The following is a 25,583-nucleotide window of genomic DNA, read 5'->3' as shown; positions in this document are numbered from 1 at the left end:
CAGCTAGAACAGATTAACTATGGAAAATTCAGAAGTGAAGATGGGTTCTTTCTATTCCAGTTTCCCCTCATCCTTCATGAGCAGTCCTGATGAAGAGCTCTTTGAATAGGAAGAAACAGCTCAGAAGAAATCCACTTGCCCACAAACCCAGTGCTAATTAGAGCAATACCTCTTTCACTATTTCTGAGTTTACCTGTTTTTTACCTTGTGATTAAGCAGGTATTGCTTGATAGAGGACAAAATGTATCTGTAAATTTGCAAAGCATCAAATAATGAAAAATAACTTACTGAATGTTATCATCTTTAGTGACTGAGAAAACTCAAGAAGGACAAATATTAGAATAGAAAGTCATTGCTTTCATGATACCCAGCAGCCATGAATATAGTTTTTAATAGTTATAAGATATATTCCTTGGTTCTTTCTTCATGCAAAACATAGTATGTTTTGGAATTATGTCATTAATTTTTTTTTTTTTTAATTTTTGGCAGCATTGGGTCTTAGTTGTGGCATGAGGGTTTAGTTGCTCTATGGCATGTAGGATCTTAGTTCCCCAACCAGGGATCAAACCAGAGTCCCCTACATTGGAAGATGGATTCTTAACCACTGGGCCACTAGGGAAGTTCCATCTTCTGTTATTAATTAAAGTAGATTTGGGGGTGGATATGGCAGCGGCCAAGTCTTTTTCACTGAAACAAAGAACTTGGTATTTCAACCCCGTGTATGTTTCCTGATTTCCATTTGTTACAAGTTTTTATGTTGTAAACACATATTTCAGTAGTTCGTCTTTACTTTCATTGCTTGGAGTGCTTCCATAAAACACAGTGGCCTTTTTCTAGTTCAGAAATGGGTGTATGTGGCTGAGCACCCAAAGGTTTCCCATGTTGGAAATACTAAGATGGTGTTTGTGATAAAGAGCCAAATCGAGGAAAAACAACAACTGTGACAACCGTTATTCTGTGTATGTTTGTATTTTGAGGGGAAAAGAGAAGGAACACTTGTTTTTTTTATTTTTTTCCCCCTTTTTCCATTTTAGACAAAGCCGGTTGCATTTGCAGTTCGGACAAATGTCAGCTACAGTGCAGCCCACGAAGACGATGTTCCCGTGCCAGGCATGGCCATCTCATTCGAAGCAAAAGATTTTCTGCATGTTAAGGAAGTAAGGAGAGTAACTGCAATTTCTAGCTGCATGATTTTTTTTTTACCTTGAAACATTCACTTCTTACTTCTCATTGCTATGAAATAGCACGTGTATAGCTGTGATTATATAACCTACACATGAAATCAGTGCCTCTCAACCTTTTCCAAAATAAACAGAACCTTTTTAAAGAAGAAAAAAGTCACAGGCTTCTTGGAATAACCTCAAGGCTCCCCTGGGCTCTGTGACCCAGAAATCGAGAACCGCTGGAGTAGATGATCCTTTTTTTATGCTTAACCTGTACTTTTTCTTTTAATGTTTAACCTTGACCATGTGTCAGTTGCCCCTCATGTCCCAAGTTTAAGCATCTGGGGAGAGTTTAATAATAGTATGTAGAATTCACGGTCTCTCCTCTATGCCAACAAGGTCTAAACTCAGACCACTGGTGCACTTTCTCCGTCTTTGGTGGTGAATTGCTGTAGGGGAAGGAGAAATGGATGGAATTAGAGCCAATGAGACAAGAAATAGATATCAGGAACATCTCTTTTCCACCATGCCAAAAGCCTTCACTTTCTGTTAACAATGACTCAGTCTGTAAATTGGAAAAAATTCACTCTTAATTAAGGTTTATTTTGAGTCAACATTTATCAAAGCCTGCTCTGCCAGAGATTTCCCCTCCATGATGTTCTCAGGCTGTGAGCATGAGACTTTCTTGAACCTGTAGGAATTTACCATTGGAACACTTCCATCTAGGGAACAGTGTGTCCTAGGAAGCATATGTCAGTGTAACTGCTCAGGCACTAAACGCTATGAGCAAAAGAGGTGATGACTGCCATTGAAAGAGCCTAGAGAATATAGAGCCTACCATTTCTTTAACTTTTCAAAAGAGCTGTTATTTCTATTCAGCTAGAAAAAATTGAAATTTAAAGTGTCAGTCACTCAGTCATATCCGACTCTTTGTGACCCCATTGGACTGTAGCCCATCAGGCTCTTCTGTTCATGGTATTCTCCAGGCAGGAATACTGGAGTGGATAGCCATTCCCTTCTCCAGGGGATCATCCCAACCCAGGGATTGAACCTGGGTCTCTTGCATTTACCATCTGAGCCACCAGGGAAGGAAGTCCCTTGGCTAGGAAGGAAAAACAGAAAAAATTCTCAGAAGTACAAGCCTAAACTTTTACTTTACAAAAGAAAATTAGGTGAATCCAGGCTCCCGTCCCAAGGGCTGATACTTAGAGAAAGAAAAGAAAAACAGAATGGACAACATAAGAGTTAGGAATTAAGTTTTGTTTGGGCAAAAGTGAGGACTATAGACCATGAGACAGCCCCTTGGATAGCTCTGAGAAACTGCTCCAAAGAGGCAGAGGAGAAGGCCAGTATCTATGTGATTTTGGTGAAAGAGGAGTACATGCAATCAAGCACATACTTTTGCAGAAGGTTTCTGCTAGTCATGAGGAGCAATCATCATCATGAAGAACTTTAGTGCTTTTGTAGATATGAGGAGATGTAAGAATTAGGCTCATAAAATCAGCTCCTGAAAATATCTATCTGAAGACCTGTTCTGCCAGTTTTTTCAAAGCGCAGAGTGCCTCATTTCTGTTCTTCACCCTGAACTCCTTTCAGGGAGTGTTGAAGGTCAGTGGCTGCAACAGCACATGATTTAGTCCTTGCAGAGGTAGATGACAAGTACCAGTTTGTAGCTGACAGCAGTGTTCAAGAACAGGCTTGAAAAATACTATTCAGTTGAGGGACATCAAACCAGATCCTAAAGATATAGGGTAAATAATCCAGACACAAGAGAGACATTGCCAACATTCACATAAGTCGAGAAATCATTTGTGAACACCAGATTGTGGTCATTATAAACCTGTTTGCAACAAAGATAAATTTTGCTCTGACATCAGATATTTCAGGTGAATGTCAGTATTTTTCATTCTTAATACTTCTAACTACTGTGATTTACAAGAGGAAGACGCTCTGTAACATTCCCTAGTTCCTAATGGTGTCTTGTCAGGAAGAGCCGTTAATCTTTGAATAGGAAGGGTCTACCGTGGTGCCAGAAGCCTCAGTGGAATTCAGGAAAATCTCACGGTCAGGAAAGTGAAGGCAGAGTCAAGCCAGAGATGGATTGTTGAGCGTCCTGAAAATACTTCACTTTTAGCATACTCAACCCCTGCACCTACAGGTTTCTTGACTTGTGATATTGAAGGCGGAGTTCTCTGCAATTGCCATAATATTTCTCTCCACTGAAAAAAGTTAATTGGGACAATAAAGGATGTGAAGATTCATTTAACTTCTGTGCACTGATCTGAGCAATTCTGATTTTCTGTTTAGAAATTTAACAATGACTGGTGGATAGGGCGATTGGTGAAAGAAGGCTGTGAAATCGGATTCATTCCAAGCCCAGTCAAGCTAGAAAGCATGAGGCTACAGCATGAACAGAGAGCCAAGCAAGGGAAATTCTACTCCAGGTAGGAGAAAAGCATCACGTGTTTGTGTCAAAGTTCAGACTGTACTATCACTCACGAACTGCTGGTTGCTGTAATATCCCATCTTTATTTTGTGTTGGAAAACTTACATTGTATTCATTTCTATAATGATGCAAAATCCATTGTCAACGACCATATTTTAGTGTCAGCAAGAATTTCCTTTGAGCGCCCACAAACAAGTCAAATAGAAGATGCTTGGGGGTTTTGAACATCCATCTCCATTCACTAGTAATTTATAACTCTCGGGCTCTTTTAGTTCAGACTGGTGATAGGGTTTACTGAGAGCATTGCAAATCCTGTATTTTAAAAACATCACCCAGCCTCTCATTTTCATCCTCTTCGAGAGAGAATCAAATTAAGTGTTACCATGAAGGAAAGAAAAGCGCTAAGGTGATAGAGTATTAAATTCAGGCTTTAGTGCAGAGGAAATTCTGAAGTCCTAATCTTGCTGAAAATACTCTGGCATCAAGCAATCGTGGTGACTAATCCCAGTATCCAGAGCTGCCTGGCATGGTAGGAAGATGTTTTAGAAATGACAGTCTCTTGTGGTCTCTGAGTTTCACTATCATTTAAGAAACTCAATTTTCAGTTCTACCTACTGCTTAACACTTAAAGAGAAACTCAGTAAGAAAGCAGTTAAAATTGTCCTTGCAGATAGCAGTTAGATGAGTTATGTACTAAGCTGGGGCCAAATGATCTTTTTTCCTAGGAGTCTTAAGGCTGTTTGCCCTTCACTAGAATCATTAGAAGGGCTCCTCGAATATGGAGTAAATGTGAAAATGACCCCCTTGCAGACAAGTACAGGAACACGATTTGCTTCTTCCAGAGAAAGGATATAATATAGGCAAGTCTTTTCTTTAAAGCAAATCGCTAAGCTTTTGTTTCCTGAAGTTTATGTTTTATCTATTTCTGCTGCTGCTACCACTAAGTCACTTCAGTCGTGTCCGACTCTGTGTGACCCCATAGACGGCAGCCCACCAGGCTCCCCCATCCCTGGGATTCTCCAGGCAACAACACTGGAGTGGGTTGCCATTTCCTTCTCCAATGTGTGAAAGTGAAAAGTGAAAGTGAAGTCGCTCAGTCGTGTCTGACTCGTAGCAACCCCATGGACTGCAGCCTACCAGGCTCCTCTGTCCATGGGATTTTCTAGGCAAGAGTACTGGAGTGGCTTGCCATTGCCTTCTCCATTATTTATTTCTATGAGGACAAAAAATCCTTTGTCAAAGACCATATTTTAGTGTCAGCAAGAATTTTTTTTGAGTGCCCACACACAGGTCAAATATAAGATGCTTTGTGGTTTGGAACACCCATCTTCATTCACTAGTATTTTTTTTTCTTTTTTTGCCTAAGTAGGTGAAAATATTATTTTCTTGTTTTCTTATTCAGAGGTTTTTACATTTGTCTCCAAACGTTTTAGATATACTTTTGTTTTGAGGGCATAGCTAGAATTCAGCAGTATTATAAAACTCAGATTTGTAAGTTGTTAAAAAAAAAAAAATCAGCAGAAATCCAAAGCAGTAGAATTGGAGCCTGGCTCAAAAACATGATATTTTTATGGAATTAAACATGAAGGGCAAATTTGCATTCTGAACATTTTGACTCTTTGCACTGTTTGTCACAGTTTTACACAATTCAAATAATACTTTGTTATGAAAATTCAAAGAGAATGTAGAATAAATTCAAGCTTGAACTGGAATGAGACTTAATAATTTAGGGGGAAGAAAAGAAAACTTCTGGAAGAAAATGTTTTGGTCTTGCTAGTGGGTATTTTTAAATAACTGCCAGAAATGGCTTCTCTAAATACCACTTTTTTACTACTTTTACATGGTGTCTGATGTCCTTGTTAAACATGCTGGGGTATCTTTTAAGAACCTTAAAAAGACACAGAGGCCTTCTGGTGGTTGCTTAAAGCTTTTGATGTTTGTCTTTTTTACACATTAAAATGCCAGGATGGTAGAAACAAAATTCAGCCTGTCACTGGTATTTTAGTGGAATTTATATTTTCTTATGAATATTCATAAAATATTAAACATATATAAATATTTACAAAATCTCACCCTTAGATATATAGACACTGTAGCAGATTATGTCCACTAGACCTGGGCTTGGCAATGATAATAAAGGTTTGGCTATAATTGTCTTGCTGAAATTCCATGTCACTCTTTTAAAATATTCCTTTCCATCCACCTCTGTGAGGGGGTCACGTAGTGTATCATTTTGCATGCAGGTCACTGGTATGCCACTGATCTTATATTAAACTCCAGAGTTTTTAAGACACTAAAGCATGTCTCAGATCAAACTTTAGAATCCAGTAGTTCTGAAGTTCAGATCATTCCTAAATGAGCCAAGTTAAACCCTCCATGTTAGCCATGTTTGAGAAATGTTAGAGGTATACTCTAAGAGTTAAATCATGGAACACTATCGTGTTCTTTCAAGTGTCTTTTAGAGAAGGGATCCCCAATCCCCAGGCCATGAACCAGTACCAGTCCCTGGCCTGTCAGGAATCAGGTCCCATAGCAGAAAGTGAGCTGCACACAAATGAAGTTTCATCTATATTTACAGCCACTCCCCATCACTTGAATTACCTCCTGAGCTCCAACTCCTGCTCAAAGAACTCAGTAAATGTAACACACTTGAATTATCCAAAACCAATCCACACCCTCTGTTCCTTGGAAAAATTGTCTTTCACAAAACTGGTCTCTGATGCCAAAAAGGTTGAGGACCAGTGTTTTAGAGGTTGGCAAATTTTATTATTGCTATGTTGTTGGGGTTTTTTTTTTAATAGATTGCTCATGAACACCTGAATACTGTCCATCTTGGTACACAAAAAAGAAGCAAGCTTCTTCTGGTGTACAAGAAAAAGGAGCAGGAACCCAATGAAAAACAAGTTTGGGTGTTAGCCTACAGGTTCTGTGCATTGCTTCTGAGGGTCTTGAAAATGAGAAAAAAAGGAAATTTTTGCTCTAATCTATTTGCAATCCTGGCAGAGAGTTTGATGGGTGCGGCAGGTATCCTAGTTTTCTTCAGTCTCTCAGGGCCTTTTCAAATTAAGCCTTGAATCTGAAACAGAGACCTTGACGCAGATGTTTCAAGCACTTCAGGAACCCACTGGGAAATTACTCTTTGCCTCCTTGGAGGCAAGGCAGATTTAAAGTTCAATAAAAACATAATGAGTAATCATGTTTATTGAGCAGTACAAATGTCTTCATCTCTGAAATAAGTGTCAGTTGTAATATAAACTTTTGCTTTACTCCAGTAAATCAGGAGGAAATTCATCATCCAGTTTGGGTGACATAGTACCTAGTTCCAGAAAATCTACACCTCCATCATCTGGTAAGTAGGTAGTAAGTGCTGAACAGTACATACTGCATTTCATGCTTTTCTCCGTCTTACGTAGTTGTGTGAGTTTCCATAAACCGAGTCACTAGTTAACCCTCAAGATGTTCAGAGGGAGCAGAAAAGAGAATGGCGTTAGGAACAATATGGGCAACTTTTTTTCTGCCTTTGAAAAAAAACCCAGAAATGGTATCAGTGTGTTCACGGTTTAGATGATCAAGATGATGAGCAGATTTAACTTTCTAGTCCCCCTCTACACGGTGGTCCCTGGCACGTTGTCAGGGTCCGTAAATGAATGAACATTCACCATCAATCAGAGTGCCATGGGAGGTGTTGGCCCTAGTGTTAAATTAGAAGAGAAGGATAAAAAGTTTAGAAAAGTGAAGAAAGAAGGATGAAGTGATGATGGATTGATGGGTCTGACATGAACTCTACCCAGGAAGCTCCGTGGAACATGTAGAAGACATACAGAAACACTGAACAAAATATGGAAACACTTCCACGAAGAGTAATGACTGTTTTCTTCCCAAAGCCCTGAAGAAGAATGTGAATTTCTGATTATTTTAGTATGAGTTCGTATTGTTCAAGACATACTTGAAAAATGATTCCTTGTCTATTCCTTGTTAATGAAAAATTCATTAACTGAATTTGTATTTGCTCAGCCTGGCAACTCTACCATTCTGTGTTGAACTTGGAGTTCTGTATCAACAGGAGACAAATCGATTGAATTGGGTGAAAATTTATGATCAGAGTCTTAGTTTGCTAAGAGATGCAATTGAGAATCAGAGGAAGATGGTAAGGATGGGCCAGTGGAGCATTTGGGAGATTTCTAGGAAGCTAGAAGTGGGAAGAGGTCAAAGACAGAGAATTATGCCCCTGTGGAGGAACAGGATAATTGCACCATGACTGCCAGGTCTTAAGGGTCCCCCTTGTTACTGATGATTGCACTTTGTTCCCGGATGTTAGCAGCTTTCAGAGACCCATCCCAGCTTCTTAGTTAAAACTGGAGGATTTGTTAAATGAGCAAAGTCTGAGCACAATAAGAAATCAATTGTTTTAGAACGCATATATTTCCAAAGTCGAGTACTTACAGCTAGCTATAATTCTAAGTAAAATAGTATGTTTGAAATGAAACATCAGAGCCCTTTAGGTATGATATGAGGTTGTCTTCCCCTGATTGGTGGTGATTAGATATTCCCTGAGTCCCCAATGGAAAGGAGGCTTCTCTCTACTCCTCAAATGGGTGGAGTTGCAGCAATTATAGTACAAATCTTATTCTCTTCCTCTGTGTCTTCAAAACTGTCTCAGAGATTCCTGAGGACTGTCACTAGCTCCTGAAATAGGAAAATGCCAGTTCCTTGTGTTAAACAGCATCCCTGCCCTCAGATTGTCAGCTCCACTTCTGTCAACCCAGAAGTTTTCTGTTTCCTTTAATTGAAATGTAGCCTTCTCATCATCTTAGCATATAATGAGCACTAACAACATGCATTTTGAAGAATAAATGAGTGTGTTTGGAAAGTAACATTTCATTTCTGTAGCTGGATGTTATGTGTGTATGTGTTAAGTTGCTTCAGTCATGCCCAACTCTTTGCAATCCTATGAACTCTGTCCATGAGATTCTCCAGGGAGGAAAATTGGAGAATACTGCCATGCCTGTTAGTCATTCCTAAACATCAAGTTCAATTAAGAGTTTCATATAATAAAGATGATTTTTTTATTCAATATCCTGTGATAACTCATAATGGAAAAGAATATAAAAAAGAATGTATTATGGAATCACTTTGCTGTATGGGAGAAATTAACATGTTAAATCAACTATACTTTAATTTTAAAAAGAGAAAAGTACAAATTATATTCTTTAAAACATGGATAATTTTTGAAAAACAATCTCTTCATCATCATCACCTTACAATGTGCAAGTGCTGACATTTTTATTTGGTTAAAAAAAACAGTGTAAAGAAATGAAAGAGATTTTTAACTTCACCCAAGTTTTATACAGAGACAGTTTTATAATTTGGAATCGTGAATACCAAGTGCAAACCACCCTGTGACTAAGTGAACTAGAGATATTAACCACCTACAAAATATGTAATAGATACATTGTAGGTATGTTAGTGCTCAGTCTCTCAAGTCTGACTCTTTGCGACCCTATGGAATGTAACCTTCCAGGCTTTTCTGTCCATGGGATTTCCCAGGCAATACTGGAGCAGGTTGCCGTTTCTTTCTCAGTTGGATCTTCCTGACCCAGAGATTGAACCCATGTCTCCAGCATCTCCTCCACTGGCAGGTGGATTCTTTACCCGTGAGCCACCAGCGAAGCCCTAATAAGTACGTTAGGCTCCTGCTATGTTTTTGTATCAGTACTACAATTTACCTAATAGAAAAACCTAAGAAAATTCTACCGAGAGGTTCCCCCAATCTTCTATAGAGAGGTTCCAGGGAAACCTGTTGAAACTATCAAAAATGGATTGGCCTCCAATGATTAATCGTCACCTTTTGTTTCCCAATGCCCTACTACAAGTAAGCTCACCTATTATAAGAACAAAGAATAGAAGCACTTGCCCAAAGTAAATGTAATTGAAGGTTCTCCAGGATTTGGGAAAGGAAAAATTTCCACCTCAGACTTCCATGGTGGTCCAGTGGTTAAGAATCCACCTGCCAATGCAGGGGACGTGGGTTTGATCCCTGGTCTTGGAAGATCCCACATGCTGCAGGTCAACTAAGCACATGCATCACAACTGCTGCGCCTGCAAGCTGCAACTGCAGAAGCCCATGCACCTAGAGCCCGGGCTCCACAAGAGAAGCCACCACAATGAGAAGCCCACACCACATCTAGAGAGTAGCCCCTGCTCTCCACAACTAGAGAAAACCCATGCCACAGCAACAAAGAGCCAGCACAGCCAAAAATAAATGAATGTAAAAAGAAGAAGTAAAAAATTTCCACCTCAACCCTGGGGAATGAGGTAGTAGCCAGTTGCACAAAGCATACTGTATACCTTCACGTGTGTGTCCACACGTGCAACCCTAGCACATCACTCAACTCGACCCAACTGTCTAAGATTACATTTAAATTTAAGAGTTCAAAAACCATTCCCAAGGCTCTCTGCCAAAAATAATAATAATTTTTAAAACTAAAGCATGCTCATGAAGAGGACAAAAATAAACTATTTTTAAAGGAGACAGTTTTCCCAAGCAAATACTAATGTTTGCCAAGGTATGCTGATGCAAGCATGAAATTTAAAAGGAGCATCTCACACCTCTCAGAATAAGAACCATCTGAGCCTATAAAAGTATATAGAATCATTTAAAGAGTCAAACATGCTTCTCAACTTTTAGTAAATTTCTTTAATGTGTTTTGAAAGTAGCCAAATGATTTAGAATTCTGTGTCTCAGGACAAATGCAGATGCTTTTAGATCTAAGTTAACCAAAGTCAGGACTAGAAAAACGTGAAGTCTTCAATTTGGGATTTTGAGCCCTTATGTCCAAATGCAGGTAAATTGCAAACTTGACTCAGGCTGTGTGTGTGTGTATGTATGTATAGTCAAACATCTGGGCTGTGGCTCAGCTCAACTTTTTATGCATTGTCACTCTTCCTTTAAATAAAAAACCCAGGGGACCAATCATAAAATTCAGTTCCTAAACTTTACCATCCCAAGGTCCTGTCAACTCTGAAAGACCACTCAGTATCCTCAATTTCTGAGATGCTGTCAAGGGTACTGTCCCTTGAATGTAGCCTTTATAAATCCAATAACAGAAAGGTAGAGCATATTGGAATTGACTACCAAAAGGGAAACTGATTTGGGTGGTTGTTGTTTAGTTGCCAAGTCATGTCAGACTCTCTTGTGACCCCGTGGACTGTAGCCCATCAGACTTCTCCATCCATGGGATTTCCCAGGCAAGAACACTAGAGTGGGTTTCCATTTCCTTCTCCAGGGGATCTTCCTGACCCAGGGAAGGAACCCGTGTCTCCTGCATTGGCAGGAGGATTCTTTACCACTGAGCCACCTGGGAAGCCCTTGATTTGGATTAAGACATACTATAGCAGGGGTTCCTAGTCAGGTAGGAACTGGGCTGTACCGCGGGAGGTGAGCGGCAGGCTAGCCAGCGAAGCTTCATCTGTATTTACAGCTATTTCCTATCACTCGCATTACAATCTGAGCTCCACCTCCCGTTAGATCAGCAGCAGCATTAGATTCTCATAGGAGTGTGAACCCTAACCCCTAAAGTCAAGGCATAATATCTTGATATTGCCACAAAATAGAAATAAAGTACACAATAAATGCAGTGCACTTGAATTATCCCCAAACCATTCCCCCGACCAGGTCCACGGAAAAATTGTCTTCCACAAAACTGGTTCCTGGTCCCCAAATGGTGGGAGACCACTGTGCTGTGGGACTAATGAAAACCTGACCCACACCCTCTCCATCTTATGCAGGAAGACACGAATAACATGCTCCCTAAACTGAGATTCAAGGAAGAGCATCATTGGGTGGTATACACATCAACATTAGTTCAAATCACTGGGCACGTTTCATAATGTTTCTGTTGTACAACACATGCTGATCCTAGAGCTTATCCAAAGGCACAGATGGGATAAAGAGAAAGACGTATTTACTGGGTATATCTAACTACCTACCAGGAATTAATTCAGACCATTATGACTCATGGAGAAAGGGCATCCGACCTCAGCTTTATGCACGCAAGAGCTGATATTTGCAACACTGTGCTAACAATGCCAGGTGTTTGCTCCATCCCAGTATTTCGACCTAATCAAATAAAGAGGAACAATTCAACAAGACAGCTCATTTTCGAAAGGCTGAGTGAATCATCTAACGTCCATAATAACTTCAACATTGAAAAATAACGTGACGCCTGTCGGATGATCTCCAGTCATTTGGAAAGGTTCACGGCGCCTGTCATGAGCCAGGGCAGCCAGTGTTTCGCAGGGCATGGAAGCTAAGGTGTTGAAAAACACCAAGCTGTCTGTCCTTTCACAAGAGTAATTTGGTCCTTAAATCTGAATGGACTGTGGTTTATGTTAAGAGAACGACATGAAAAGAGAGAGAAAACGACATATGTAATATGAGGTTTTCCTGGGACAAGTTGATTTCTCCTTTTCTTCTACTTGATCCCAGAAGGACTGATGCTAAAGCTGAAACTCCAATACTTTGGCCACCTCATACAATGAGTTGACTCACTGGAAAAGAGTCTGATGCTACGAGGGACTGGGGGTGGGAGGAGACGGGGACGACAGAGAATGAGATGGCTGGATGGCATCACCGACTCGATGGACATGAGTTTGAGTGAACTCCGGGAGTTGGTGATGGACAGGGAGGCCTGGCGTGCTGTGATTCATAGGGTCGCAAAGAGTCAGACACGACTGAGCAACTGAAATGAACTGAACTGAAAGGACAGAATAATTTTCTAGTGGGCTCAACTCCATAATATCTTCCTGAATCCTGACTCTTGAGGATATGACCCCACTCAGGAAGCTTAGGGAATTGGATGAGAGCACCAGGATTGTTGCAGGACCTCAGCTGGAGAGGCAGCCTGGTGGAGGGATGGGATTTAGTGCCACGGAGGCAGAAGTAGATACTGAGCTTTTGCCAAAAACAAGTCCCTTCAAGTCTGAGAATTTATCTTTTCAGTCTTGAAAAATAAGAGAGTTGCCGTTGATTACGCAAATACTTTCCAGCTCTGGTTTCTACCATGGATCAAATTCTGTAGTGATTGCATGTGGATGCATTGTATAAACCTCATAAGGAGATGACGAATCTTTTTCATTGAAGATTTTAATTTTTCAGTGCTCTGTTTTCAGAGCCAATGAATTTAAAAGGTGAAAGCATGTCAAACCACAGACCTAAACCCCTCATCCTCCAGATGAGGAGATCAGTGGTATAATCCCTTGGGTTTTCCTGCCCTTCTGCCATTGCCTCTCATGTAAATCCAGCAAATTTATACAAAATCATCAGGAGGCTACTTAGGCCATTGTATAAGATTCATTTGGAGGTCATCACATCCAGTGGCTTCTAATTAGTTTTCCATCAGACCTGCCTCAAGAGTGCCCAGATCATGGTGAAATCATTTCCATCTGGTCCATCCTGGGACCCTCTAGAGTCATTTGTATTGTGTATAACTTCTTTATGTCACTGGATTTAGGATTTTCTGTTCTCTCTGTCCCTCACGTGCCTGTTGTAATTTCAGTGAACCATTTCACACTGCCCTTATGTTCAATCAAGCTCAATAAGAAACTGGAGGCATAAGGTGATCAAGGTTGCTGATTATCTGAAAGCTGGTTTAAGCTATGGGAAGAATTGAAGGTTTTCTGTCCTGACAGCTGATTTGGAAAATATCAATATTATATTTGAAACTACAAATTAAAAAACTTGTTTCTCTAAAAACAAAATCTTATTCAAGAGACTGAGCATGAAACCAGTGTTTCCAAGCACACAGATATTATGAGAGGATCTTTCTGTTTAATTTGATGACATTCTTTATGTGTTTTACCTTGAAACTTTACTTTGTTGACTGTGCTTAGCACTGTGTGATAGATCTTTGACTATGATTAGTTTTGTTTGCTTTTCATTTTATTTTTTTGATAACCAATTTTTCCTCTCCCGTCGACCTGATGATTTTTGAATTGTTTGTCTGTATATAGCTATAGACATAGATGCTACTGGCTTAGATGCAGAAGACAATGATATTCCAGCAAACCACCGCTCCCCTAAACCCAGTGCAAACAGTGTAACGTCACCCCACTCCAAAGAGAAAAGAATGCCCTTCTTTAAGAAGGTAACATGAACTTCCAAGCTTGCGTCTGTCCACGCGCTCAACTGCACTGCGTCACATTTCTAGTCCTGTGGACTGTCTGCGTCCTTGATAAAGCCAATAACATGCATGCTTTGTTATTCTTTGTTTCTTTTCCATGCTGCTGTAGCTAAGCAGAAGCAGAAATCGGTAAGTTCACATTGACATAAGCTGTGTTTATCCTGCCCCTGGCATCATTAGCATTCAGTCCCACAGTTAATATTCTACACGATCATTTCTGTCCTAAGAAAAGAATATATCAAGCAGCTAATTGAGTCCATTCAGACCAGCTAAATTCAGTGAGTGACCTGTGGAAGCACCATTACAGTACTTAGCCTTTTTGATGGAATAACAGCTACCACCAAGGGCATTCGTTCCAACATTCTAGGAACGTCCAATGCTGAGAACTCCGTTTGTAATGCACCTCTCTCGTGCATGCTTCTGTCTCTATCACTTTCTTTCCTCCGGAAATTTAACTGATACTCAAGCATATGAAAAACCATTATTAGATTCTGATTTATGATATCCAGATACATAGCTTGTACTAAAAAAAAAAAATTTTTTTTCAATTCTTCAATTTTTAATTTAGTCAGTTATTTAAACTTCTAATCCACTAGGTGCAAAATCTGCAGATGAACAAGACCAGTGGAAAACTGCAGGCTTGTTTTGGCGGTTTACTGTGAGTTTTTCCTATTGTCATATATAAATCCTCTCCCCATGTTCTTGCCTCCTCCGTCACTCAGATCTCAGCATCCCACCCTTCGGACGGTGACACAGTGGCCATGCGTAGAGCCTTAGCCACTGGCCAACCAAGATGCTACCCAGTGATCCTCTTGGTTCCATGACTGGAAACTAGGGTACTGCTGAGCTCTCTTGACTCCAAAATCTGTTTCTTCCAAGCACATTTTGTAGCTCTGAAGCATTGTTTTTTAAGGATAGTCTCCCCCTCCACAGTCCCCACTCCTTTCTTTTATATACCACTGTCCACCGCCTGTTGTGCTGTGCTGTCCTTAGAGTCATTCTTTCTAATGTCAGCAAGTCCAGCACAACCTCTCACGACATAACATAGGCATGGAGTAGAATCTCCTCTGCCTCCAACTCTCCACACCCTGAGCCCTTCTCTGCTGTACAGTAGGATTTTGCCCTGTGGAGGAACTCTGAGTCATCAATGAGGTGTCAGATGCTGAACTATGTTTTGTTTTTAAAAATAAATTGTGTTTGCTTTCATTGTGGAAGACCGAGATACTCCAAGCAAAAATTAAAACCCCTGGATTTTTGTGTGAACACCGAAAGCCACAGCTAACAATCCATCCATGACAGTGGGTCCATTTCTCTGGTCCTTTCTTCTTGTCACCGCTAAAACTTATAGCCAGGTGACTTAACAGGGTTCAGAGCAGCAGAAACCTAAAGATTCAGCATTGCTTACCTGCTCTGAGCTTTACCCAACAGGAACATGAGTGAAAACTGTGTTCATTGATAGATTTTTCTGAAGTTTGCTGACTCCTAAAGTCCAAAACACGAACAATGTTTATTGTAATTCTTCTACTAAATAATTTGAACAAGTTACACTTAGCAGGAGAGGATAGGTAAAAAGGATGGTGTCCTGATCCATAGGGTATAAAGTTCCAATATTCCATCAAATAAGGTAATTTCTGTAGCTACCCTACTGATGAAGAAGCTGATTGATTAGCCACATTGCTATTAATAGTTGGCAGTCACAAATCAAAGGAACCCAAGACCCATCTAATACTGGGCCACTGAATATTTAAAGATTTGAAATAAAATTTCTTGGGAGCTAAAATGCATGCAACTGATATTCCTAATTATAATGATGGAAAAGGTATTCTTAGACCGCACAGTTATAAGGACTTGGCTTCTAAATATTTTCAATCTGATCCCAGGTGGTATAAATGCAATAATTTTGCTGAATTAATTTCATGTAATAACCTCACGAATATGCTTATGATGCCTTCGGCACTGGTATTCATTCTTCTTACGTTATTAATGATGTGGTCAGCTTCAATATAGACTTTTCAAAAACCAAAAAAAAAAAAAAACCTGAGATGCAATGATAAGAGTGTTTTCCATGTTTTAGGTTGCTTTCAGAGTGATGCTTGTGTGGCATTTGTGTTGTCACTGTATTATGTTTGTCTTGGGTTTGTTGTTTGTTTTTTTTTTTTTCTGTTTAAAAATGTATTCTACCTTGATTGTACCTATTAAATTTCATTTTGAACACTAGATAAAGCTTTCAGCAGTAAAATTTGAGACATTACAGTCATATCTTCTCCCCTCAGATTCTATTGTCCATGACTATGGGCAAAACTCCAATGGAAACTTTTGAATTTGAAATGCTTTTTCATCCCCCGCCATGCCCCAAGCAAAGTAAATTCGATCCAAGTCAGAAAGTTGGTAAAGGGCCATCTTAAGCAACAGTAATGTGTTCTTGAACGACAGCCTGATGCAAAAATGGCATTCACATTTGCAATAAGTTGACTAAATTCTTCCAGTAGTTCAGAGAAGATTTTTCTTTTGGTCTGTGTGATTCTTAACATATATGTATTTTTCAGACACTCCTCAAAGCAGGAAGACTCCTGCCAGCATGATTTGTTTATCTCAATGTCTTAGGCCATAGTTCTGTCTTCCACATTAGAGAAGTCCTTTTTTTCCCAGTCTCTTTAACATTTTCTTCTATTAAAATAGCCAATTTTAATATCTTTAAACAAATAAGTTATCTAATTTGGGGGAAAATCTTTCTTGTCATTATTGTATTAGAAGCAGAAGAGCTGAAAATTGTTGCAAGTTTTAGAAATGGCTACACAGTTAGGTCCTCCCCCTGCTCTTCTAAAAAAGAAATAAATTCTTGTGGGAGGGAATGAGTTAGTTATGTAACAGAAACACCTCCTAACCAGCTCTTGAGAAGCACTTGAGAACTGCAGGATGACAATGAACCTTGTGAGGCCATGGAGGCCTGCTCATATATTTTAATGCATGAGAACCATCTTCCCTCCAAGAACCATAAACCTGACATTGTAAGTGTTAAAGTTCCAAAGGATAGAAACCAAAAATCTAAAAATATAAATCCATCGGCTGTGAAGAGTGATCATGATTCCATTTACTGAAACAAGCATGCAGGCTCCTCCAAACTCTCACAGCAAAATAGAAATTGTCAAGTATTTGGTCACAAAAGACCAAGGTTTTATCCAGGTAAGACCAACATCTGAGACCCAAAGACCTTTCTTTTCTTTGTCATTAACCGCATGAGGTCTGATCATTCAACTCTTGAGAAAACTCAAAGGCATCTGAAAAGCAGTATTAACCTCCGGTCAAGCTTTTAAAAGCACCTCTCCTGCATGAGGCATGTTTCTGTCTGTTCTAACTAGTTTTTTGTTCAAAAGCAGCCCCTCCTGCCTTAGGAACATCAGGAGCATTTGAGGAGAGCCAGAAAACTGTAGACAACATAGTCACTTTGAAACATGAGGGAAATAAAACCACCCAGTCTTGGGTTGGGTTTATTTAGAAAAAGAAGCCAGTGCAAAAAGAATGGCAGTGTCTGGAAAGTTAGTGCCTGGTATCACAGAGTTGAGAAAGAACAGTTTGTGCATTATATATTTGAGTTCCCTCTGCCTTTTAACCATCTGAAGGCGTCTCCTCTCTCTGCAGACAGAGCACACCCCTCCGTATGATGTGGTCCCTTCTATGCGACCTGTGGTCCTGGTGGGCCCCTCTCTGAAGGGGTATGAGGTAGGTAGCTGCCCTCTGGCACATCCTTGACCTTGTATGCTGACCTGACCTTGCACACCTCCCTCTCCTGACTCTTGAACTTGGAAAAAAGCTGGTGGCAGCAAAGCATATTGTTTTCAAGCCACAGGGTACATTGCTACTGTTCTGTTCTATTTTGTTTCCTTGGCTGTTGCCTTGGAGATGTATGCATGCCACAGTTGACTCAGTCTGGGGAGACAGTGGCAAATGGAGAATGACGGGGGCCCCTTGCAATGTTGTTAACTGTCCCTCCAAGAGTGAGTTTGGGGAACTTTGTCTTTTTTCATTGTTAATGTATCAAAGCTCAGCCACAGAAAAGGAGCGACCCTCACATGCTACTTTTTCCCAATGGGAAGCCTTGATTTTTAACATTAAGAGGAATAAGACTGTTTAATCATAATGAGTAATGTTTTTTCATGTCTTATTGCTTGCTCAATTGCAGGTCACAGATATGATGCAAAAAGCACTGTTCGATTTTTTAAAACACAGATTCGAAGGGCGGTGAGTATTTCAGGATTCTGGGTTTTGTGGATCTTTTCCTTAAAGATGATGAAACTGAAACCTGGGTGGGACAGGCAGGTGGATCCTAAGAGAACACTGGCTTCTCAAGCCTCTGTAGTGACGAGATGTAAGTTCCATTCAGTTCGATCTGATTCAGTAAATATTTATCAAACTTACTCCACACAACCTCAGCTCTGTGTTCCTACACTTGTATCTGTAGCTGAATTTGGTCAAATCCCTGCTGACGAGTCTCACCCTAAATTCACGATGAGCTGGCCCTCAGTGCTGCCCAGAAATCGTGTTCTATGTGCCTCTTCCTTCCACTTTTCTACTCTTCTAAAAGGCTTTCACAGCATTTCCTTTCTCATCAAACCCTTCTCTTCTCGAGCTTCCTGGTGAACTTGCTTCCTGTTGCTTTGAGCAAACAGAAGCAAGCAGAGAAGACCATCCAAGTGTTCCCACCAGCCGCACACCCGTCCCCCTTGCTTATTTGCCTGAATGTTCTGCCTTTTCTCCTGTTACTGTGAGCGATGGCCAACCCCCTACCTGGTGCTGGATCCCATTTCCCATCTCCACCCAAACAGCTATCACAGGCCTTTGCCTTCTCTGCTAAGCCAGGCATTGTAAGGAGCAAAATCAGACAAGGGCCTTGGCTTCACAGAGTTTACTGGGGGGTGTATTGAATGACAGCCTTGAATCAAATAACCAGGAGGCACCATAGTAATGTTTCAGCCAACTTCTGAAGCATCAAAGATAGGATTGGAGTCTAAATTGGAAGCTTCCAAATGTAAACTAAGCATAGGTTATTGGGAACCTGGGAGCAGACAGAGCTAGGGTGTATTTCTGTATTTTTAATGAGACACATTGGGTGCCTCTCTTCTCCACATTCCTTCCCTTTTCCTGTCTGGCAATACAAGTGCAGTAGACGGAATCTGTAGGTTTCACTGTTCTTTTAGATCTCTCACTTTCTTCCTTGAACACACCAGCTTTCGTGACTGCTTCTTGTTTATATTGACTGCTGGTCATGAGGTAGGAGTTAGATAGGCCCCAGGCTGAACACCTGAAGCTGGCTTCCTGCTGCCCTTTGAAAGACCAAAGATGGCCACAAGCAAGATGATTAGCCACAGACAACCTGGAAAACTGCCCCAGTAAGCAACCTTCTATTGTGTAAGCTTACTCCAGGTTCCCCCATGTGTTTTCCATATATACTGTGCTTCTAATAAATTTTGTCTCTTTGTTGAACTCTTTCTTCAAAGACAAGGACCAAGATCTATTCCACAGCCAGAATCAGTAGGGGAGGCAGGGCAAAGAGGGGAGCTTTTATAGCAGGATATTGTTAGTTCAGTTCAGTTGCTAAGTCTTGTCTGACCCTTTGTGACCCCATGGACTGCAACACACCAGGCTTCCCTGTCCTTCATCAACTACCAGAGTTCACTCAAACTCATGTCTATTGAGTGAGTGATGCCATCCAACCATGTCATCCTCTGCTGCCCCCTTCTCCTCCTGCCCCCAGTCTTTCCCAGCATCAGGATCTTTTCCAATGAGTCAGTTTTTGCATCAGGTGGCCAAAGTATTGAAGCTTCAGCTTTAGCATCAGTCCTTCCAATGATATCCTGGATTGATTTCCTTTAGGATTGACTGGTTTGATCTCCTTGCTGTTAAAGGAACTCTCAAGAGTCTTCTCCAGCACCACAGTTTGAAAGCATCAGTTCTTCAGAGCTCAGCCTTCTTTATGGTCCAACTCTCACATCCATACATGACTACTGGAATAGTAGCAGAACTGAAAGCAAAGGACTGAGAGACAGAAAATGAAAACTAGAATCTGTGTTTCAAAAAAACCTTCACGAGACTTGGTGAACCTGGTGGTTCCGTGGTTAAGAATCATCCTTCCAATGCAAGGGACACAGGTTCAATCCCTGGTCAGGGAAGTAAGATCCTACATGCCACGAGGCAACTAAGCCTGCATGCCACACTCAAAAAGAAGTCTTTCCCCCACAATGAAGACCCAGCACAGCCAGAATTAAAAACACAAAGACTTTAGAATCAGAGTCTTCCTAATCAGATGTTCCCCATTAGATAGTTTTGCTTTGCATGACTTTATAAAAATTAATTTATTTCATGCTGGGAATCACAGCTTGATCTTTGGGCCTTCAGCTTGGTCTAGGCTCTGGCCCAACCTCTAATTGGGCCCATGTAGCTTTCAATTCTGTGTTCTTGACTTTGTCATTTATCACCATTTGGAATTGTCTACATGAACCTACTTACCCAGAGAATTCTGCTAGACCAGGCACTTCACTCTCTATGACTGAGTTAACCTACTACTCTTTTCTAAATGCCAAAGATGGGGGAATGAGATGGGTTCCCTGACCTCTATTTCAACCTGAGTTGAGTTTTGAACTTGGAAGATACGGACTCCAGCTACAGGGTGCATCGTAGACCCATGTTCTACAGTATTAGCCATCCAGATTGACTTCTTTTAAGAAACAAAGACAGTATTTTCAATGCTGTATCAGTCTTTTGTTTCTGGCACAAAGTAGTTTCCATGTGGCTTTATGAATGGACCTGCCATGGTTCCCCTGAACTCTTAAAACTGGAATTCACCAGTATAGGCCTGCACCAATTAAAAATCCTCCGAGGTAGGAAGGGGCTTCCCTGTTAGCTCAGTTGGTAAAGAAGCGACCTGCAATACAGCAGACTCTGGTTCAATTCCTGGGTCAGGAAGATATACTGGAGAAGCAATAGGCTACCCACTCCAGTATTCTTGGGCTTCCTTTGTGGCACAGCTGGTAAAGAATCTACCTACAATGTGGGAGACCTGGGTTTGATCCCTGGGTTGGGAAGATCCCCTGGAGAAGGGAACGGCTACCCACTCCAGTATTCTGGCCCAGAGAATTCCATGGACTGTATGGTCCATGGGATCGTGAAGAGCGGAATAGGGTCTGTAAAGCAGAATTTCAAAAAAGTCATGCAAAACGTTAACTCTTTCACTCAAGGCAAGACATCCAGAGTTAGTAAATCACACACTGTCTGCTTCTGGTCAGCCAGACAGCCATAGAGGGTGGAAACTCACAACAAGTATGAGTGTGGCTAATTCTAAATAGATATGCTGTTATAGGAGGGGAAAATGAATCACTCCTGTGTTATCTATTAAGCAAAATATTTTTTTTTGGTCATGCCATACAGCGTGTGGGATCCCAGTTCCCCGATAAGGGAATGAACCCACATCCCCTGCATTAGAACTGTGAAGTCTTAACCACTGGATCACCAGGGAAAACTCAACAAAGTATATTTAAAAAAAAAAAAATGTAAAGCCCAAGAGGGAGAAAATATGAAAGGAAGGATTGTGGATATATTCTTGATAGGAATTATTTTCTGTTCTAAAACCCAGTTAGGTTCATGTGTTGATGCCCTGGAGAGTTGTCAGAATCAAGACCCTCATTACTAAAAGAGCCTTAAGTGTGTCATGTCAGAGAAGAGATAATGAGTCATTGTCCTTTCTGTTATGTGCACTAGACAAGCCCATTTCAGTCAGATCCACCCTAAACAACCATGTCACCCCATGAACAAAGCAATCTTCCTGTTCACTTAGTAGGACAATGACAGGTAAATTAACAAGGAAATTGGGGGCAAGAAAGAAAAGCCACCATCAGTGATGAATTCAATTGTCCTCTCCAGCGATTCTGAAAATGTCAGGTCTTGTCATAGAAGCGTTTGGCATGTGTACAGAATTCTGTAGGGAGGGGTCCGTGGTGAGCCCTGTGCTAAGGAGTCTTACTGGAAATCAGTGCTGGGAAACATTACATCACTTTGTCGCGTGGAAAATGTACTTAGATGTGAAGCAGGTTCTTCTGAACCTGTCGTCTACCCTGGCTGCCGATTTAAAACCAGCAGAGGTTTTAAAATGTAGCAAACTTAGGAGATGTCCTGGCAATTCCCTAGTGGCTCAGACAGTAAAGAATCCACCTGCAATGCAGGAGACCCAGGTTCAATCCCTGGGTAGGGAAGATCTTCTGGAGAAGGGAACGGCTACCCACTCCAGTATTCTTGCCTAGAGAATTCCATGGACAGAGGAGCCTGCAGGTTACAGTCCATGGGGTCACAGAGTCAGACATAACTGAGCAACTGATACTTTCACATTTTCACTTTCTCGTGGTTCAGTGCTAGAACTCTGCACTTCCACCACAGAGCTCATGGATTCCATCTCTGGTCAGGGAGCTAGGATCCTGCAAGCCATGTGGCATGGCCAAAAAATTTTTTAATTAAAAAAAAAAGCCATGGACTTGTATCCCACCTGTGATTAAGTGAAGCCCAATGTCTAGGGTGGGACTATCTAACTGTAAAGTCTTCTCAGGCAGCAACTGCAAGGGTTGAGGACCACTCCTCTACACTGAATCGTCCCGACTTTTGCCCTTAGGATTTTCAGGGTCTGTTTTTGGTGGAACCTCAAGCAATGACAATTCCCAAAAGCATCACTTAAGGAGTTACAGTAGGACGATAGCTCTCCTCCTGCAGCCTTTAGAGCAAACCACACAAGCAGGGCAGTGGAAGCCCAGCCAAGTAACACGGTGTGCGGGTAAAACAAAGCCTGTGTGGCAGAAAGGAAGTTGGATCATTAAAGAAAATGCTGTCCTCTGGCTGAATCCCCCCAGGCTGACTATGAGAGGCTTCCAGCCTGGTTTTGTGTGTCTTGTCACCACTGTATCCCCAGGGTGTCTCCCTCAGGTGGCATCCTGTCTCCCAGTGAGTGTCCAGGGCTCTTCAGCTCCCGGTCCTCAGCAGGCCTCGGGTCCCACTCAGTGGTCCTGGTTTAATGCCCAGCACTTCAGGTCCTGACTCCTCCTCTGCATACAAAACCCTACCCACAGTATCCACATGGCTCGTCCAAAGGGCACCTTTCCTGAAAAGTCTTCCCTGAACATGAAAATATACCATCCTCAGAACCTCTTCTCTGTCCTTATTGTCATGCATAATTTTTTTATTGGAGGATACTTGCTTTACAGTGTTCTGTTCGTTTCTGCTGTACAATAGCATGAATCAGCTGTGTGTGTGTGTGTCTGTGTGTGCGTGTCTGTGACTATGTATGTGTGTCTTTGTCTCTGTGTGTGTGTGTCCCCTCCCTTTTGAGCCTCCCCCCTCATCCCACCCCTCCAGGTCTTCATAGAGCACTGAGCTGAGCTCCTTGTGCTATACTGCAGCTTCCCACTAGCTCTCTATTTTCCACATGGTGTATTCATGTCAGACCTAATCTCCCAATTCATCGCACCCTCCCATTCCCCCTGTGTCCACACATCCGTTCTCTACGTCTGTGTCTCTGTTCCTGCCCTGGAACTAGGTTCATCTGTACTTTTTTCTATATTCCACATACATGCTTTAATATACAATGTTTGTTTTTCCCTTTCGGACTTCCTTCACTTTGTATGACAGACAACATCTCTATAAATGACCCAACTTCATTCCTTTGTTGTGCACTGTTTTTTTGATGGCGTTTAATGCCACGTGACATCAGACATCTCTTTGTCTATATCCCTGCCTCCCACCACCCCACAAGAATTTGAGTTCCGTAATAGTGCTCCAAATGAAGATTTGCACCTAGTAGGCACTTCATAAGTCTGCGTGGAATGACCGATACCCTCCATGCCATGCAGGCGCTCAACATGAAAGGAATATCAATACATCACTCCACTCTACCACCCCCACCCCCAAATAAATAAAGACATTTTTAAATAATTGCTGAATACCTGTCATCTGAACTCAACTTGTGAATACCTTGGGAAGTCAAAATGAAACTGTGTTTAAGTGGCTGGGTTTAATATTGCTTTTCTGGTTATCGCTTTTTCCATGTAAAGTAAAATTGTCCTCATAGTACAAAACACTTAATCAAATACACTTAATTTTTGTAAATAGGTGTCCTCTCTGCCCTCTCTGCTAAGTCACTTCAGTTGTGTCCGACTCTGTGTGACCCCATAGACAGCAGCCCACCAGGCTCCCCCGTCCCTGGGATTCTCCAGGCAAGAACACTGGAGTGGGTTGCCATTTTCTTCTCCAAGGCATGAAAGTGAAAAGTGAAAGTGAGGTCGCTCAGTCGTGCCTGACTCTTAGTGACCCCATGGACTGCAGCCCACCAGGCTCCTCCCTCCATGGGATTTTCTAGGCAAGAGTACTGGAGTGGGGTGCCATTGCCTTCTCCCAACAGGTGACCTACCCCACAATAAAAAGGAATGAACTATTGATAAATCATCATGGGTGAATCTCAGATCCCTTACACAGAGTGAAAGAAGCTCAGCTCAAGAGGCCACAGTGATGTTCTGGAAAAGGCAAAACCATAGGGATAGAAAACAGCCCATAATTGACAGGGGTGGGGTCAGGAAGAATGGAACTGTTCCATGTCATGAATGTGATGGTGGAGACAGGACTTTATGAATTGGTCCAAATTTAGGAAACTGTACACAGTAAAGGTTACAGTATATAAATCAAGTTTTTTGGTTTTTTTTTTTTTTGCAAAAGGCAGTAATTCCCTTTCCACACTTTACCAAATGTCCTACTCTCCAGAGGCAACCGCTTTTAACTCTTTCAGTTTTTACTGCTTGCCTCCGAATCACATGCTCCATTCACTGTTAGGCTTTCTCTCTGGACTCCCTACGATGAAGACTATTTAGCTGCCTCACGCATATTCCTCCTGTTTGTGCCTCTCACATCTGCACACCTGCGTCCATCTCATCCTTCACTCTCCCAAGAGCTGCATCATCATTTTCGCTGGTTCTGTATTTCAGATGCATTATGACCATGTAAATAAGATTTCAATGAGCCATGTCATATATTCGCATTACTTTTTCTGATGTATTTTCTTTGTGGCATCTATGAGATTAATAATTTTGCTTTTTACACATGCTTAATTTTCTATATAGCCCCACACTCTTCCCCTTACCATGTTGTTTCAAGTTCCTCACAATAGATTCATACACATCCAGGTGTCCCTCAGCTGTGTCTTCCCGAACCTCTCTCCAGGAAAGTCCTGTCGTGCCCCGGTTTGGATGGTCTGTCTCTGTGTTGAGTGCATATATGTCACTATGAGACATCTCTCCTCATTATGCCTATCACCACCTTTTTGGGGTGTGAAACCCTTTTCCCTAGATCAACTGATCTCTGTCGAGATTTACCGCCATCATTTTTGTCAACAATATCCTCTGACAGTTTCTTTAGAAAGAGGACATTAAAACTTTTTGAATGTCTTTAAAATGCCTTTGATCAGCCCTCCTATTTAACTGATAAATGGTTAAAATGGTTATGGAATTCTGATTGGAATATTCCCTGTCCCCCCTCTAAATTTGTAAGGATTTTTGCTCAATTGCCGTCTGTCTCCGTTGTTACTGTGTTTTGGAGGATTTTTGGGGAGGGTTCCAATCTTAATATTTTTTATTGAAGTGTAGTTGATTTATAGTGTTGTGTCAACTGTTGTTGCTGTTGAGAAGAACAAGCATTTCCATTCCTGACCCTTTGTATGGGACCCGCCTTTTCCTCTGGAAGCTTTTAGGCTTTTCTTTGTCCCCAGTGTCA

The 25,583-nt window shown here is 41.3% G+C and overlaps 1 protein-coding gene across 5 annotated transcripts in view; it reads left to right on the top strand.

Moving 5' to 3' along the window:
* CACNB2 (calcium voltage-gated channel auxiliary subunit beta 2) overlaps nt 1-25,583 on the top strand; it is a 449,947-nt gene that overhangs the window by 392,581 nt on the left and 31,783 nt on the right. For all 5 annotated transcript variants that reach the window (XM_055429533.2, XM_055429550.2, XM_055429559.2 and 2 more), the window contains 6 exons: nt 1,035-1,157; nt 3,471-3,607; nt 6,882-6,958; nt 13,621-13,754; nt 17,430-17,510; nt 17,971-18,029. In XM_055429533.2, coding sequence (XP_055285508.1) covers nt 1,035-1,157; nt 3,471-3,607; nt 6,882-6,958; nt 13,621-13,754; nt 17,430-17,510; nt 17,971-18,029 — 611 coding nt within the window. The remainder of the gene's footprint in view (nt 1-1,034; nt 1,158-3,470; nt 3,608-6,881; nt 6,959-13,620; nt 13,755-17,429; nt 17,511-17,970; nt 18,030-25,583) is intronic.

Source organism: Moschus berezovskii, chromosome 15 (assembly GCF_049115385.1).
Source record: "Moschus berezovskii isolate FMDL1 chromosome 15, NW_MosBer_1.0, whole genome shotgun sequence".
Taxonomy (NCBI): domain Eukaryota; kingdom Metazoa; phylum Chordata; class Mammalia; order Artiodactyla; family Moschidae; genus Moschus; species Moschus berezovskii.
This window is presented reverse-complemented; position numbering and strand designations above follow the sequence as displayed.